The following is a 17397-nucleotide window of genomic DNA, read 5'->3' on the forward strand; positions in this document are numbered from 1 at the left end:
GGTGTTGGCCAGACCGATCTCGGTGCACAGGATCACTAGGATCCTATATCGCACGTCGTTCTCGTACTAAATTGATCAGGACGTCCTCTAGCATGGTGCTTACTCCTCGGGTGATTCGCCTTGACTGAAGAAAAAATGGGTCCAAACCAATCAGTGACTGAATCGCCATGAATCGTCATGATTTGAATTGACTCGATTCGCTTGGTGTAAACGGTTACATTGAAATTATTGTGGCGAATTAAGACAAATCATGAATCGTGTTGATTCTTCAAGAATGGAATCGATTCGATTCGCTTGGTGTAAACGCAGCCTACTGCGACATTTAAAAAATCGGGTACATTTTTTTTGTAGCCTATGATGCAAACATTTTCGCTATAAAGGAGGAAAGATAAGAGAACTATTGATGTACTGACATAATTAGGAAACTACTTTTTGTGCGATGATAGCAGCGAAGGACATTCAGTAACTACGTGTAAATAGGAAAGTAGGAAGTGGGTAAATCCCATAGCTGGGCGTTATCGCGATACTTTATCGCTGATAACAAAATCGGGTTATCGGCCATCCGCTACTTATTGAAATATATATCGGTATCTTTGTTACTTTTGTAACCAAAGTAGCGATAATCGCTACTTTTTTCCGCCTCTCAGAAAAAAAAAAACGTTGTCTCCTCCCTACAGCGCATGCGCCCGGTGTTGTATGAAAAAACTTCGGGGTATGAAATATCTTCGGTGAAGAGATTTCATACTGAGATCATCAACATAAAAACTGTTATTTTTTATGTTACTCAAAAATCAATATATCAACGAGAAAAATCATTTAACTTTGCCCCCAAAATGATTATTCACTGCCTCAAATTTGATATTCAATATTCGTTTGTGAGCATGCCATGGTATTGAAAGCACCCGGTGTTGTGTTACTTGGTGTCCCATCGTCAAAAGCTGGCGCTTTTGTTTACAAACACTGGTCTCTCGTGAACTGCGCACGTTCAGACCAGTAAGCGTTTAGCTGTACAGTCTCACAAAGCTTTTTAACACATTAAGAGTTGCTGGAAGGCTGAATCAGACATACAGTACCACCATCCTCGCGGTTTCTAGAACGACACTGTACATATAAATACAACTCGTACAGAGTGTCGTTCTAGAAACAGCGAGGATTGTGGTAGTGGTACTGTATGTCTGATTCAGCCTTCCAACAACTCTTAATTACGGTTAAAAAGCTTTGTGAGACTGTACAGGTCTACGCTTGCTGGTCTGAGCATGCGCAGTTCACGAGAGACCAGTGTTTGTAAACAAAAGCGCCAGCTTTTGACGGTGGGGACGCCAAATAACAACACCGGTTCAGGCGTTTCTAGTATTACCGTCCATAGGTAAGTACGTGTCAACGTGTGGTTTTCAGGTTTTGTAAGTTTTCTAAAATACAGATAATGAAAATTTGAATTCATCTAGGTTTTCTATTTGAAAGATCAATATAGTATTGTTTTCGCCTATCGGACTTATCGCTAGCTAGTATCAGAATTGTGGATTTATATCGGTTATCGGTTATCGCCTATATTTGTATCTCCAGTTAACGAATATTAGTTATCACCGATAAGGTTTTCCATTATCGGTTATCGGGTATCGGGAATAAGGTTTTCTGTTATCGTGCCCAGCTATGGTAAATCCCCCTTTCCCAGCCCTGGGGTCGCCAAGACCTCAAAATATCAAATATGGTGTTATCATATTATAATAACACAAACAATTAAACTAGTGGGGTCGCGGTCATGTCTAGCGGTGCATGATTGGTGTCGCCTGAAAAAAAAGGTTGGGAACCACTGGGGTAAATACTAGTGTTTTTTTTTTTTGTGTGTGTGTGTGTGTGTGTGTGTGTGTGTGTGTGTGTGAAATTACGTAATTAGCTAACGAGGATTCGATTTGTTTGTTCAGATGTTTCTCACCGCGCGAGTATCAACCACTTAGATTAACTAGAGCAACTATCACGTTCAGGATAATAACATGCATCGTTAAGGGTGTATGTGAATAAGGTAGATCAACTGACAATACGTCTACTCTTGAAGTTCGCCTCAATAGCCTACCCTTAATTAAAACTATAATGCGAAACCAGATGTAATGGAGCTGAAATCCGTAATATTCTGCGCAACGCAACACACGATATGCTTATCAGACCCCAAACAGAGATGGAGTTACGTTATATCCTCACACCAGCGATATCAAACTTCCCTTGTAAAATAAGGAGCAATGACGAACTCTGGTATTTATTTCCCTCATTGGCACTACCTTTTTTAATTTGATAGGTTTTATTTTTAGTTAATTTGAGTGTTTTGAGACCTGTGTTAGGCAATTTAAGAATAACCATAATCAGGGCCGTACCCACGGGGGGTCGGACGACCCCACACGCATCTGTTATAAGGTCCACTTTCCGAGTCAAAACGAAAAACTGGGACAAAAGGCCCATTTTTTCGTTTTGACAGCTGATTTGGCTCGATTCCCTTGCCACTCACCCCTCTTCAAGTGGCTACAAAGATCCACATTTAGTGGAAAAAGACCCCCTCCCCCCCTTTAAAGGTTCTGGGTACGCCCATGATATGACCATGGCAGTTGGGTGATTAGTATTTTAACGCGAAGATATATCCTTTCCTACTTAAGAAACTTCTCTTTTGTTCAAACTTCCCGGAAACCATAGGAAAGTGTGTAGAGATCAAAACAAATGTGAAAATAGCCGTGAAATGTGTCCTAACTCAAGCGGCTGCGAGAAGCAGAGGCTCACCATAGCTAAAGAGCCAATAGACAATAGTAGTGTTCACGCTTTCACCTACCCCCCTTAGGCAGGTGAAAATATGAGGTAACCTAATGACCCCGCCTCAGGGGGGTCATTAGGTTACATCCTAGGGGGCCCCCTGTGTTTACACATTTCGTCGCATTTGGCATTGAGCATATTATGGTTGTTGTACACTGGCACAACAAATGAGACCCCAAAACACTCACATGAACTAACAAAGATATCAAATGGAAGAAAAAAAACACCACAAATAAGAAGCGGCAATAACCACCACAAATATTCATGACAAGCGCCAGGTAAAACTCTGTGGGCAAAACACGTTAGGCTTATATACCCCACTATTCACCGTGCCTACGCCTCTATGCCCTGCCCTCGTCTGCCCCTGTAACACACACACACACACACGAAAATAAACAGCCACTATCTTACCTTGCGTCGCAGCAGCCCGACTTGTTGATCCTCTCCACGTGACTAAGCACCGCACTATTGCACACACAGCCCTCCTCGGTCGACACCCTCATGTTACGCGCTCCTTCAGGCTACTGGAAGCATTGGAACTCTGGAGGTCACCTGTTTCACCTCTGCATCAGCTGTTTCACCTGGAACGACCGGCTGAAACTAGGCTGGGGTTGTTATGACGATGGTTCCTGGCACTGTAGGGGTGTGCTTGGTGCTGCTTTGCTATAAATACACTCCCGTTACGCAAGTGGTGTGATATGGACATCGTTTTCGTGTTTCATTGCCGTGTTTCGCTTCGTTTCACTTCCATTCAGTCAGATTCGTGGTTTCTCATCGCCCAGTGTGTGTCGTCTGCTACTCCCAATGGATTCCTTGGAAATACCTCCCATATAACTCATGGTATTATTTTAAGACACTAAATTCAAGTGGGAATAATTATGGTTGGGAGAGTATGTAATGAATTCGTGTATTGGTGTTGATTTACTTTTCAGTCATTTACAAAAGTGGTTCTAAGAAGTTTATTTGTATCTCCCCGTCTTCAAGATTAGTTTCATAGCTTGAATAAAAATACAAGATGTGAGAGTGATGTGTATTAAATTTATGATCGTTTTATGCGATGTTACTCATATCAACTGGCAATCGGTTTCTTGCAAGTACTCCCTATATAACTCATAATATTATTTAAAGACATTAAATTTAAAAGGGAATAATTATGGTTAGGCAAATATGTATGGTTAGGCAAATATGTGAGGGTCATATGTATTGAATTTATCAGTATTTCTGTTATTTATTTTATATCAACAAAAGTGGTTCTAGGAAATTTATAGTTTTGCGCGGGAAAGACGAGGCTGTTGAAGGTTGTCATGTTTTGAGGTAATTGACGTTATTTAAGGCTGCTGCCTCCCACCACTTTCCTATTACTCTATCCAACGCTTAGAAACACGCATTTTGCACCCTTTAAATGCAGGGTGACTCCTTTAAATGAGGTGCGTGGCCTTGAAAATCTTGATAATTACGGAGGGAGGGAAGGGTGGTGCAGCTTTTGGGTGTAATTGTATAGAAATGTAAGTGATGTCCCTTTTACCTTATCCAACGCTTAGAAAATCGCAATTCACACCCTCATACAGCATGGTGACACTTAGATTAGTAACGACCTTAAAAGATTGATAAATATGGGGGAGCGAAGGGTGGCATAGCGATTGGGTGTAATTGTATAGAAATGTAAATAATGTCCCCTGTTTACTCTGTCTAACACTTAGAAACCCGTAATTCACACCCTTATACAGCATGGTGACCCTTTTAAATCAGTAATGACCTTAAATTCCTTGATAAATAGGGAGGAAAGGAAGAGCTTAGGGAATAGGTGTAATTGTATAGAAATGTAAATGATATCCCTTACTTACATTGTTTGCACACCAACTATGTATGTCTTAAAAGTAAAGTTAACTGGGGTTGTAACTACTTAAAGGCTTGTAAAGGAAGGAAAACGTTAATTTGATATGGAGGGAGGGGAAGTGTCGTTTACTGGTTGGGTGTAATACTGTAATTAAATCAATTTTAATAGACTATTATAAAGGAAAGTAATTTGAGGTTTGTTTAATTGATTGCAACCTTGTTTTATTTTAGTGGATGTTCAGACCATGCAAAATTAGGATGTAATTGGGAGTGTGTAAGACATGATTTTTTTCTTTTTTCTTCTGACTAATTATTTTTTAAGGTCAAACTTTTTTTTTAGGCAAGGCATAAACATTGAAATCAACGAAGAGCTTCATCTATCCCTTAACTTAATTGTGAGGGTTGGTTTGTCATACCTGGTGATTGGGCTGCTTTACTTAACACTGGAGTTATATCAAGATTAAAAAAATGCACTAGGTTAGATTAGATGTGATGTGTAATAATTTTCAACAAGTATTACTGTCTTCGCCATTCACAGTTTTCAGTATTGGTTCCAGTCTTGCTGTGATTTTTACAGCAGTATTTTCCCATTTCTGTGCATTTAGTTTGTTAACTATAATATAGAGGCAAAGAATAGTGTCTTTTGGAAACGTGGCATGACTTTATGCAACTACCATCTTAACTTTATTTTTTTAATGTTAATTGTTTCCAAGGTGTAACCAGAACTTTAACCAACCAATCATGTCTGTCGTACATAACCTAACCTAGGAATAGTAACCTATCTTTGCTGAATTAGTAACTGATCAATATTAAATCAGTAACTTAACTCCAAACTGGTAACCCAATCTACAGCACCAGTAAGTTAGTGACACAGGCTGTGGCAGTTCAGTGTGACGTGACTGTGGTAACTCGGACATCACACTGGCCCTGTGCCCCCCGGGGTAATGGTTTATCTCCCGCCACAGGCTCAAGGGTCAGTGTGATGGAGATGAGCACTGAGACCATGTGCATCTTTAGCGTATGCCCCCAACTTTACTTGTACTGTGACTCACTCACCACTGAAGCATAATAAAAGGTAAAGTGTAGCTGCCCGTGACTTCAGTGCTCATCTCTTTCACATAGGCCATTGACCCTGTGGCAGCTGATATATCATTCCCCCGAGACGCAGGGCCAGTGTGACGTCCAAGTTACTTCAAGAAGCATAATGGCAGCCTTTTCTTTCCATTAACTGTGATTCTTATAGGGATAGCTAAAAAGATATGTTGCCAATGAAGTGTTAACATTTTTTGAGGGATAGATTATTTGTGGTCTAGTCTGTTAATGGCCTACATCAGGGTTTTTTCAATTTTCTTTCTGATAATTTGTATAACTTCATGTTGTACCAAGTGATTTGAATTACAGAATTATTAAAAAGCACTTAATATTATTAGCATACACTCTGACATTCATTAATATGTCTCTCCAGCATTATGTTTTATTTCTTACAACATTATCATGGTTAGTACATTATATACTTTGTACTCATTCAATCTTTTTATTCCACAGGTTAGAGATGGATGCCTCAGAGATAGAATTCTTAGCCGAAAAAACGCCCATATCAATTGTCCCAAACTTCACACAGGAGAAACTTTACCTTATATCTGGTGATGTTGGACCCTTCGCGCCAGGTGAGAATGTCTTATGAATGTTTGTGATTACTTACTTATAAATCATTCATTTGCCCTCTGAATATTCTATCTATTTGTATAATGTCAACTTTTTCCTGCCTTTACATATGCCTAGAATTGTTTGCAATTCCATATTTGATTTTATAAAGCTAAAGGATAAATTAATCAGCTTCACATGTACATTATTTATGTATACTTATGTTTAAAGAAATATATTTAATATTCTTATCCCTCAGGTATCCCGGTAGAGGTGCCGCTATGGCTTGGCCTCAACCTGCGGCAGAGAGGCAAATGCCGCTTGGTTATGCCTGACTGGCTGGACGAAGAGAAGCTGGCGGAGAAGAAGGAAGAGGAAACACAGTCCAAGGTATGTGTTGTTCATGATTTTTTTTTAAAGTGTTTGAACTTGTTGCTGTAAAATTTAATGAGATGATGAAGCTCCTTGTGTTTGGCATTCAACCAGTCATTATAACTTGAGAGTCAACAGCATCCTGCATTTCAGGATTTAGAGTATTTTGTGTGTGTCACAAGCTGACAAGGTCATCAATTTTCCTGTATGCATGATGTTACTATTAGCAGCCCTACCTGCCATACTTTCGAGAACATGATGTAATGAAAGTACAGTAAAACCCCTTAAAGTCAGAATTACAGATAAGTCAGCACAGCAAAATCATATTGTAGTGCGGTGACTAAGCCTGATGGGCAAGCCTCCCATAACTCCCTCTGCCAGGGGGGTACCTTTTTGGGTGACTGGTTAAGGAGCGGCTCTCCCATCTTGCTGGTCGCAGGTTCGATCCCCGGCACCGGCAAATCTTTCCTTGTCTGGATTAATTTCTCGTGTGTTTCATCACACGCAGTGGCTGCGTGGGAGTGTAGTAAAAGAGTAAAATTCTGGCATTTCACTGGTGGCAAGGTGGTGGCATCCTCTCCTGTGATTCTGTTGTGTCTCCCCGAAGGGGTAACAGGTAGAGTGATGGCCCATGCTCTCCGAAGTTCATAGAAAATGGGAAATCTCAACACACAGAATTGAATCTACATAGGAAGGGGAGCTGTGTAGTGCCACAGCGACTAAGCCTGATGGGCGAGCCTCCCATAACTCCCTCTGCCAGGGGGGTACCTCTTAGGCCGAGTGGTTAAGGAGTGGCTCTCCCATCTCACTGGTCGCGGGTTCGATCCCCAGTGCCGGCAAACCTTTCCTTGTCTGGATTAATTTCTCGTTTGTTTCGTTGCACGCAGTGGTCGTGTTGGAGCATAGTAAATAGCAAATTCTGGCATTTCAATATGGCAGTGGAATAAGTGCATTTCTCTTTTTTGGAGGGGGTGGGGAGAGGCTACACTATAAGTCAGCAACTCATCTAACTTAGCAAGGCCTCCCCCATATTGTGCTAATTAAAAGTGGTTTTACTGTACCTTTAGAGACAGGCAAACAGACAGATAGACAGAAAGGGAAATGGATAGGCTTTTTTTTTCTATTGAACATATGACAGACTAAACTTACACATCCTCTTCTTCCCAAAACTTTAGACTAAACTTACACATCCTCTTCTTCCCAAAACTTTCTTGTTCAATGCACACTCTTGTTCTTATCACCCTCACTGTATTCATCATTGTTTTCTTTTTTTGCTGTTGAGTATGTGGCAGGATAAACTTAAACATTATATTCTTCCCAAAGTTTTCTTGTTGAATACCAACTCTTAAATCATTTCCTTTACTGTATTCATCCTTGTTTCTAGGTCTTCACAGAAATGCCATCTGAGCATTACTTAATCATCGCCCAGTTGCTGCTGGCCGCTGAACCTGAAGGCATTCCCAACCCTCAAGAAGTGAAGACCCTCATTAAGGTTTGTTACTGATTCACTGCTTCTTCTCAAGTTCTCATTCATGTGTATATGTTCAATGCAACCACTCAACAAGACTACCAGAAGAGGTGCAGTAGGCTCTATTTAATGCATGAGAAGTACTAAAGAAATTGAAGCAAAATGGAGGTGCAGTTGCCTGGGTATGTAAGAGGAGAAAGTTGAAAATGGATGCTGGAAAGAGTAAGGTTATGGTATTTAAGAGGGTAAGAGAGCAGACCATTGATTTTGCAAAGCCATACAGAGTCAGAGCAGAGAGCACAACAGAGTGTAGGATACAGTTAGGGGACGAAAGAATGAAGGAGTTGAGTGAGGTAAAATATTTGGGAACAGTATGGAAGGTGAGGTGAGGGAAAGAGCAGTGAAGAGCAGACAGGTAGTGGGTGCATTGGAGAGAGTCATGAGAGGAAGAAGTGTGAGCATGGATGTAAAGAGGGGCATAAGAAACAATATTATCCTGCCAACTCTGTCATATGTGTCAGAGATGTGGACATGGAATGCAGCACAGCAATTGAGAATGCGTGGAGTAAAAATGAGTTACATATGAGGTGTACATTATGTGGTGTTTCAGGGTGGGATGGAGAAAGTAATGAAAGTTTGTATGAGAGGTTTGGTATGGGAGTGACAGTGAAGGGAGCGAACTGTGGAGTGGTCGAATGGGTGGAACGTGGTACGCTGAGATGGTCTGGACATGTGATGAGAATGAATTTGTGAAGAGAGTATATTAGAGAAGGATTAAGGGAGGGGGTGTCAGGAGAAGACCACCTGGATCAATAGGGTGAGTGAGTATTGGAACGAGAGAGTTGGAAGTAGCAGGATTGAGTGTGCTGAGAGGGAGTTCCAGAACAGGGAGAGAGGGAGATTATTCTGCTGTGGCCACCCCCTGGAGGGAAGCTCCCTTGAGGGAACAGGGCATCAGAGATATAGATAGATGGACTTGGCAGCTGCCAACTGAGGAGGTTGTGATTACTGACCTGCTAGCCAGCAATTCACAGTTCACTCACCAAGAACTACAACAACACATGCTGATGGCAGTGGCATGGACAGGCATCCCGGACAGCATTCTCTGCTTCAATGACAACTATGTTAATCCTACCCAGGGCACAATTGGATTGGCAGCAGTCACAGATAGATAACTCTTACCTAAGAGTACGCCTGACCTCTGCTCCATTCTGTAAACCGCATTGGTAGTGATCCATCATGCCTAGCACCAGTGGGAGGGTGCAAGGGTCTTCCACATCAACTCAAGGTTCACCCTGCAGGTTCTTCATCAGTCTCAGCTGATGAACAACCTGCACCTCATCACCAGCATCCTCACCCACCCATAATCTTGCTGTAGGGGGCCACCAGATGTGGCTTAACAGTGTATCCAGCCACATGGTTTTGGGAGGGAATAAGGCTGTTGATGAAGAAGCCTGAGCAGGCACAATGATGCACACTGTGACCAGCGACATTCTGCCAAGTCTGCAGCACACTAAAATGATGGGCAGATGTGCTGATGCCCTAAGGACTGAACACTACCACAGGGTGAAGGAGATGATCTTTTGCCAAGCTACTTGGTACACTAGGGTTTTTATCTGTCAGCTGCTACACACCACTCACCAGCTCTGCAGGGTTGACCATGCTGCACAGTCTGAGGCTGGGCTACAGGACACTAGACGAGGTGCTGGATTAATTATTTACCATTTACCATTTACCGCTGATGAGGTTTCAGGCCCTGCTCCGCTGCTGATGCGGCACTCTCGAGGGCCGTTAACAATTGCAATGTTAGCCTCAATAATAATCCTCGATGCACTTATTCTCAAACGTCATAGTGAGTGAGTGAGTGTCTTAATTGCTGCCACAAATAATATTACAAATATCCATTTGTTCCGTTTTCATATCTGATATTATCGTTATAATATCACAATTAAATATCCAACGATTATTTCCAACACACTGAACATTCATCACACACAATTTATCTTTGAGTACAAACACTATAACAGCCACGATCAGCTATGTTACGAATTCTCTCTATTTCAGTCTGGAGAACTACACAACAATGGTCATTTGCTGAGTAGCTGATTTCAGGCTTTTTATACCTCACACAATTTATGCATTTCTTCTCAGCCATGGAGCAATCCTTGGATTTGTGATTGCCAGAGCATTTGAAACATTTTGGGGCTTCCCCATTTCTCTTAGCAGTGCAGTTAGTTGGCCTCAAGATGGCCATATCTCTGACAATGATAACATATAATTGCATGGTATCTGTCTCTCACTGTGTATATTCCCCATTCTAATTTTAACTTGTGAATCAGCTCTCTCACAGTTGGGTCACACCTCAAAATGTAATGCATTGTACCACCAGCTGCAGGCTTACTAAAAATCAGCTCATTTTTATTCTTAACACCCTCAATTGTGTGTAAGAACTCATTGCGGTCTAAGATGGTCTCCTTTATTTTTTCCTTGGTCTCCTCTTTATGCACATTGCATATCATGATCTTTGGTTTCATCTTTCCAACACTCTTGGTACTAATTTGCTCAACAGACTCCAATTTTTGAGCAGCCTCATCCCTTGTGTTCTCATTATCAAAGTTCAGACAATATTACCTCCATTAGCGAATCTTGAATCAGTAATCTGAATGCCTTGTAATGCCTGGGAAACTTCGCTTTTTAACTCAGTAGCCTTTTTGTCTTGCTCAGAGGCCTTAACAACAAGTAGATTTTTCTTAACTTTCCTCCTGCGTTTGGTGACATCAGCCCAGCTTGTACCCACTGACTCTGCATAATCAGCGTGCTGCAACACCTCAGCAACCTCCCAAAGTTGTTCTCTCACACTCACGGCCTGAGACTCCACTTCTTCCTTTACCCCTGATATTTCCTTATACATAATTCTTGCTTGAATTCATCCAATTTCTCCACAATTTTGGCAGCCAGAGATGCATTATGAAGGCATGGATTGCAAACCCAATTAGTTTTATGCATATTCTCCTGCTCAATTCCAGACAAATGAGCACATTTCACGGGACACCATTTAGGACACGAACAGCATCCAATCCACTTCCTGCCTGTGAAATCCTCACAAACGTAACACAAATCCCTCACGCCCCTGGCCCTGCCGGCAGCAGCCATGCTGACACAGCACTCTCCGCACGGAGCAAGACAACACGCGTCCGCTCAGCTCCACGACTCACTCACTACTCCATTTGGGCTACAGGACACTAGACAAGGTGCTGGATGGATTATATGACAGGCGGTGTGACCACTATGGCTCACAAGCATGCCACTCACTTACCCACTACCTGCGTACGTTCCCTGCAACAAAGTGACTTAGGCAGGATGCAGCTATCAACCCGCAGGAGGAGGGAACAGGGGCCACCTGTGTTGTTTGGCTGGTTCTTGGCAACCTTCAGCAGCTGCTGGGGGTGATGCAGGGTGCCCCATCATCACAATGATTGCAACTGCCACATTCCTATGATGGGCGGCACCAAATGACACACCCCATCAGTCGAGTTAAGGCCCATGTGAGGAAAGCCTCCAGCAGCAGGCTTGAGGCATGCTCATCTTTATTTACTTGAAGCACTTCATGCCTAAGGAGACTACTGTAAATGAGTAGACACAGCTATGTCTCAGAGAAACCCTTGTTTATTTGTTCCTTGTTTGAGGAATCGGAAAGATCTTCCATGCTTTTGGTCCTCTCATTCTGGAATTTATTTTATGTATGTAATGAAATTATTTCTGTCTTTTCTCCTTCTTGTCATGAATACAGGCAGGCATGGGGAAGACAACTAAAAATGACACCTCTAATGATTTTCCTGACTCCTGCTTGGGAGATGGTCAGGCATGAAGGTTAAGGTCACAGAAAGGTGTCCCTCAAAGTGCACAAGTCATTGGCTTCCTCAAGGTCATTGCTACCATACACCATAATTTTTTAGAGCACAAGCATTAGTCTTGATTGCTTACTTTTAAACAGCTGTTCATTGATATACTAGTTAGTGATTTAAATGACTCATGAGTTTCAGCTGCAATAATTAGTCCTCCCCCTCCTTCATAGGACATTTGGGACCTGCGAATCTCTAAGCTGCGGTCATCTGTGGCAGACTTCATTCTCAGCGACGGAACACACGCCAAGCTGGATCGCCTCACACTCTTGGAAATTAACAGCATCAGGCCCATCCTTCCACATTCCCTAGATCAGCTCCACCGTTTAGCGAAATCTGCTCACACCAACGAACTTTCTCAAACACAGGAATTGTAAATGGAGGGTGGCAATATAGGAACTCCAATATTGTTATTTATTTGCTTTACAGATCTGTTGCTTCATGTATGCAATGGGCTGTCTCAGAGGCTACCTGTGTCTCAGTTCACCTTTAGTCAATTCTGTTTTGCTTTGAATTCATTATTTACTGAAAATATGTTTCTGTGACAATTTTTAAAACCCAGAATTGATGATTTTTATAATCTATTTAAATTATTTTAGTAGAAAAAATTATATTTTAATAGAGCTTTATGTGAAATAGGTGTGTTTTTGGAACAACTCTTACACAAAATTCACATGGAAAAATAATTACTTGTAGTAAAGCTGGGGCTGCTTTCCTGGAGGAGCATGTGCTGCAGCACTCGCTTCTGTAAACAGTTATGATGCCAAAATTATGGTCATGTGAAATGTGTAATTAACACAAGGATTCCCACCCCATTCATGCTTTAGAACACTTAAGCTGTTGCAGTGTTTGTCAGAAGTCACTGTGAATTTTTTGCATCAGCATAGGAAGAGTCTACTGGGATAAGAAATCAAAATCCTAGTCTGTTGCTTTGCCAGCAAACTTGTGAAGCAACTATTGCAATAACAGCACATTTGTACATTTCATCATTGTCAGTGATCTCTGATGCTGGATGGGGAAATTAAGGTCATGTGACCAGTTATGAAAAGTATTCTGATGAAAATAACTGAGGGTTGTTCAGTCCCTAACCTCAGCCTGCCGTGTCCCAGCTGCCATGACCAATGTAGCCCTCACTTGTGGCATGCTGTGGAGTGTGGAGAAATGTTTTTCTTTTTCCCTGTGCCTTGGCAATGAAAATTTTATAAGTAATTTTGTAACTGATTTATATTTTTCTACACAGTGTATTTTTATGAATTTAAAATGTGCATTGAAGTTTTAGATGATTTGTTCAAGGAAGCCTGGATGTATGAGAGAATGTTGTATTTAGTATGGTTTTGCAAGTGGTTTTACAATATGTAATATGCATAACTCTCCTCACAAGCTCTGTCTGTATTCCCTTCTTTCTTCTTATGAAGGCATCTACTATCCTAATTGAGGGGGCAGCATGATGTGGACATTTCATCTTGAACTGGTATGTGCTCGGGCTTGCCGCCCCAACTGTAAAACAGAAATAAAACTGCTTCTTTCAAATCTTTTTTATTAGAGCTTTATGCCATGCCAAATGAGGGAAATACTATGGATAACAATATAAAAGAAAATATGTGAGCAAAACTAATGGAGAGCAGTTATAAACCTGGCCACACCCTGTATGGGGGGCTAGAATGATGTGCTCCTCCGTGGTGGTTATTCCGCCTAACCATGAATCTATAGGGCTGAGTTTGAATCCCGGTCTGAGTAGTTGGTGCCCGGCCCACCCAATTGTTCATCTTTCCTATGAGGCTGGTATGTAAGTGGGTACTTGGGGAAACCTGGTAAAGGTAAACTGGTAACCCGGATGTTGCACTTGTTCTGTGTCCCGGGAATAATATGTTCTTACCCACTACAGACTCGAGTAAATGTGACAGATAAGCACTGAGACCACTTGCGGCTTAGCATATGCTCCCAATTTTACCTTTACCTATATAGTAAAAGACTGACAATGAGCATATATATATATATATATATATATATATATATATATATATATATATATATATATATATATATATATATATATATATATATGTGTGTGTGTGTGTGTGTGTGTGTGTTAAGCATCCAATACCCTGCTGTTGTTGATACTGTTCTCTCATGCCTTTAATTTGTTGTTGTCTGTGGGTGAAAATTTAGCCAATCCAGCGATGATCTTGGCAGTGAAATAAGTTTTTTCTTACGTGGTGAGGAATTCAATAAAGTAAATTTTACTTACATTACAAAGTCAATATGACTGACGAAATATAATTATTTACGTCGGGAAAATTTCACCTATATTTCATACAGAAGATATAACTTCTTAACGTTCCTCATTAGGTATGATAAATCAGATTTGCCAAAGCACACCTGCAGGTAGATTAAGTTCTTGAGTACATGTCTTTCTTGAACCGCACACTTGCGTAGACAGCCAGGCACGTTTCCATCTTATTTTGAATTAGTACATGGATACTTTTTGAAACCACACAGAAAGTATATTGTTCAGATGAGGTGATTGTCCCAGTATATCAGTGTGACAATATCAAACGACACTTCCTGAGCACATATCATGTTTTGCAAATATAGAAACCACCTTTCACCCTCCTCCTCTTTCTTCTTTACCCTCTTCCTTTTCCACTTAACTGAAGAAAAGAAACAGCAACATCACGGTCTACCCAGGATGTCTAAAACTATCACTCTCCATTCCCCTTCCCCTTCTTCCTCTTCCACACCCTCTTCCTCTTCTTTACCCAGGAAGTTACAGGAAGGATAACTCGGGATTACTTTAACACCTTTGGAAATTTTTATCTGTTTCACACTGCTTTACCTGACTTACTCATTTTATCCCCTCGTCGCCTGGCTCCATTATAAATCCTGCTGTTTATGGGCGAGTTTTGCACATCGTCACTTGCATTAAAACAGGTTTCTCTCGAAGACAATGCTTGATTTCGTTTTTAAACCAAGGTGGACTTCATTTTTGTTTAGCCACTTTACACTACCTTAGTTTTTATAATTATTTAGAAAGGCTTCATTTGCGATAGTGAACTCTGATATTTACATGCCAGTCAGTATTTGCCTAAGAGAGAGAGAGAGAGAGAGAGATTTACAATGATTTATATAGAAAATCAGACCACACAGACCCCATATGGTCCAGACTAGGTGGTCTGTCCTTAAACCTAAGTGGTTCTACATTAATCAGAAGGCTCCAAAACGTTGCATTTCAACTCTAGTTAATATTAAGTTGAATGAAGTGACGGTCGAGCTTGTTTTTGAAGGAGTCAATCGTGTTACACTGGACCATTGAAGGTGGGAGCTTATTCCATTGTCGCACTCCAACGTTGGTGAAGAAAAATTTGGTGCAGTCTGAATTTACTTGTCTACATTTGAGAGAGAGAGAGAGAGAGAGATTTCGCTATTTAACCAAGGTGAACTTTAATAACGTTTTCCTAGTCACTTTTCACTAGGCAGAGCTATTCTATTACCTCATTTTTTGTAATTATTAAGTCTTGTTTCATCTATTTTTTTTTCTTTTTTTTTGGGGGGGGTGATATTTTAGTGTACTCTGATATTTATGTCTGTCAGTATTTGCCAGAGAGAGAAAGAGAATCAGCTGATCCCATAACCCCGCCCCGCCCCGCACATCACAGCATTGCACTAGCAGCAGCAGCAGCAGACACTCAGCCACCCAGCAGACAGCAGTAACCTTCTAAACGTTGGCGAGAGAGGGTGAGCGCCTCCGCACTCTTCCCCTTCCCGTAACGCGCCGCCACGCTCTCAGGTAACCACGTCCCCCTAACCCTTCCTGCACGTCCCCACACCTCACCCGGCACCAATAGCATGCAAGACGGATAGGAAAACCACGTGTGTCCCCGGCAGAGCCCCGTGGGGTGGAGTGACAGGCAGTAATATTAAACACCATGCGTGCAGGTATACAGTCCCTCAGGTGTTGTACTCCGTGAGGCATTCTAACCCTATGCTATACGTGCTGTGTGTATGGGAGGGAGAACAGCTGGTTGTGCGTGTCTCTCTGTGTGTGTATTATGTTGTGGTCCGTGTGTGAATGTATTGATCCGAGCTTCCGAGGTGAACACGCTCAACGGCAGTAGCAGCAGCAGCAGCAGGAGGGGTCTACGGGCGGACTGCCAAGTATTCTATTGCACAGTTGCTTGCTATTTATACGTTCCTTTAAAGCCTCGAGGAAGTAGCGTGGGAAAACTGACCTTCATAACGCTTTCCCATGACTCCCTCCCTCCCTGACCCCTCCCGCGATGACCTTGAGAGAAACTGCAGAATATGGAAGGCGGTGGGCGTACCCGTCTATCACGTGTGTGTGTGTGTGTGTGTGTAGCAACTGTCACAGTATACAGTATGCGAGGATAGGTGTGTGTGTGTGTGTGTGTGTGTCTGACTGCACGCCACCCACTGAGATGACTAAGCTGTGACGTGTCAGATCTCTACCGTGACATAACACGCTCGTAATCTAAACACCATTATCGGTTCCAGCACCAAGGGAGGAAGGGAAGGAGGGCGGGAGGGAGAAGTGTTCTTGCTTGTATTTACTCAAACTGGTAAGATCTGACCCACATTTGCACGATGAATGAGAACGGGATGTTGGGTAGGAGGAGGGACTGGTTGGTGGGTGTGTCAAGTGGCGGGCGGGAGAAACAGTTTAAAAAGAAGACTTCGTTGGTGGATGAAGCAATGTGGTGGATGAGTTTATAGTGGATGATGTAAGGAAAAGGGTGAGAAGACTTCGTTAATGGATGAAACAGTAAATGGTGGGTGACTTAATGGTGGATGATGGAAGGAAAAGGGTGAGAAGACTTCATTAATGGATGAAAGAGTATGGTGGATGATGGAAGGAAAAGAGCGAGAAGACTTCGTTAATAGATGAAACAGTATGGTGGATGAGTATATACTGGATAATTGAAGGGAAAGGATGAGAAGACGTCGTTAATGGATGAAAGAATGTGATATGAATGGAAGTAGAGAGAAGGACTGACGAAACTGCGTGATAAATGAGATGAATTTGTTTATGGATGAGGGGAACAGCGTGTTGGATGAATATAGAGTGAAGAATGGAAGGCACAGGGTGAGAAGCAAAGTGAAATCGTTGATGGATGAAGGGCATAGGGTGATAGACGATGTGAAGAGACCGGCTAAGAGGATGCAACAGAGTAATATGTTAATAAGAGAAGGAGATGGATGAGTAGGGAACGGGGGGAAGTAACAACATGGTGGATGAGTAGATTAAAGTGTCATACTGGAGAAACTGGAGGTGGATGAGTGGAACAGGATGGATGATGAAACAGTAATAGGCTAATGAGAGGTATTGGATGACTGGGTGACGGGAGGAAGTAACCGCATGGTGGA

At 41.9% G+C, this 17397-nt stretch overlaps 3 protein-coding genes across 10 annotated transcripts in view; 2 read left to right on the forward strand and 1 right to left on the reverse strand.

The window, feature by feature from the left end:
- The window catches only part of LOC127007130 (prestin-like), a 50124-nt gene extending 46772 nt beyond the window's left edge, over positions 1-3352 (reverse strand). The window contains exon 1 of the mRNA XM_050877782.1: positions 3205-3352. The gene's annotated coding sequence lies outside the window, so the exon portion shown is untranslated. The remainder of the gene's footprint in view (positions 1-3204) is intronic.
- On the forward strand, positions 3317-13545 carry LOC127007133 (probable DNA replication complex GINS protein PSF2). Of its 5 annotated transcripts, XM_050877793.1 has the most exons (6): positions 4064-4107; positions 5595-5704; positions 6175-6296; positions 6533-6663; positions 8030-8137; positions 12189-13545. In XM_050877793.1, exons 3-6 carry the CDS (start codon positions 6182-6184, stop codon positions 12390-12392), a joined length of 558 nt encoding a protein of 185 aa, XP_050733750.1. In that variant the 5' UTR covers positions 4064-4107; positions 5595-5704; positions 6175-6181; the 3' UTR covers positions 12393-13545. The 5 variants fall into 5 exon arrangements, with proteins under 5 accessions (XP_050733752.1, XP_050733751.1, XP_050733749.1 ...); XM_050877795.1 differs by lacking the exons at positions 4064-4107; positions 5595-5704 and adding an exon at positions 3317-3340; XM_050877794.1 differs by lacking the exons at positions 4064-4107; positions 5595-5704 and adding an exon at positions 3494-3633.
- A 2103-nt stretch (positions 13546-15648) lies between these two features.
- LOC127007134 (monocarboxylate transporter 10-like) overlaps positions 15649-17397 on the forward strand; it is a 37687-nt gene continuing 35938 nt past the window's right edge. For 3 of the 4 annotated variants that reach the window (XM_050877800.1, XM_050877796.1, XM_050877799.1), the window contains exon 1: positions 15649-15802. The gene's annotated coding sequence lies outside the window, so the exon portion shown is untranslated. Of the gene's footprint in view, positions 15803-15928; positions 15952-17397 lie in introns of those variants that run through there. The other variant, XM_050877798.1, reaches the window with a different exon arrangement.

This window comes from Eriocheir sinensis, chromosome 34, assembly GCF_024679095.1.
Source record: "Eriocheir sinensis breed Jianghai 21 chromosome 34, ASM2467909v1, whole genome shotgun sequence".
NCBI classification, from domain to species: domain Eukaryota; kingdom Metazoa; phylum Arthropoda; class Malacostraca; order Decapoda; family Varunidae; genus Eriocheir; species Eriocheir sinensis.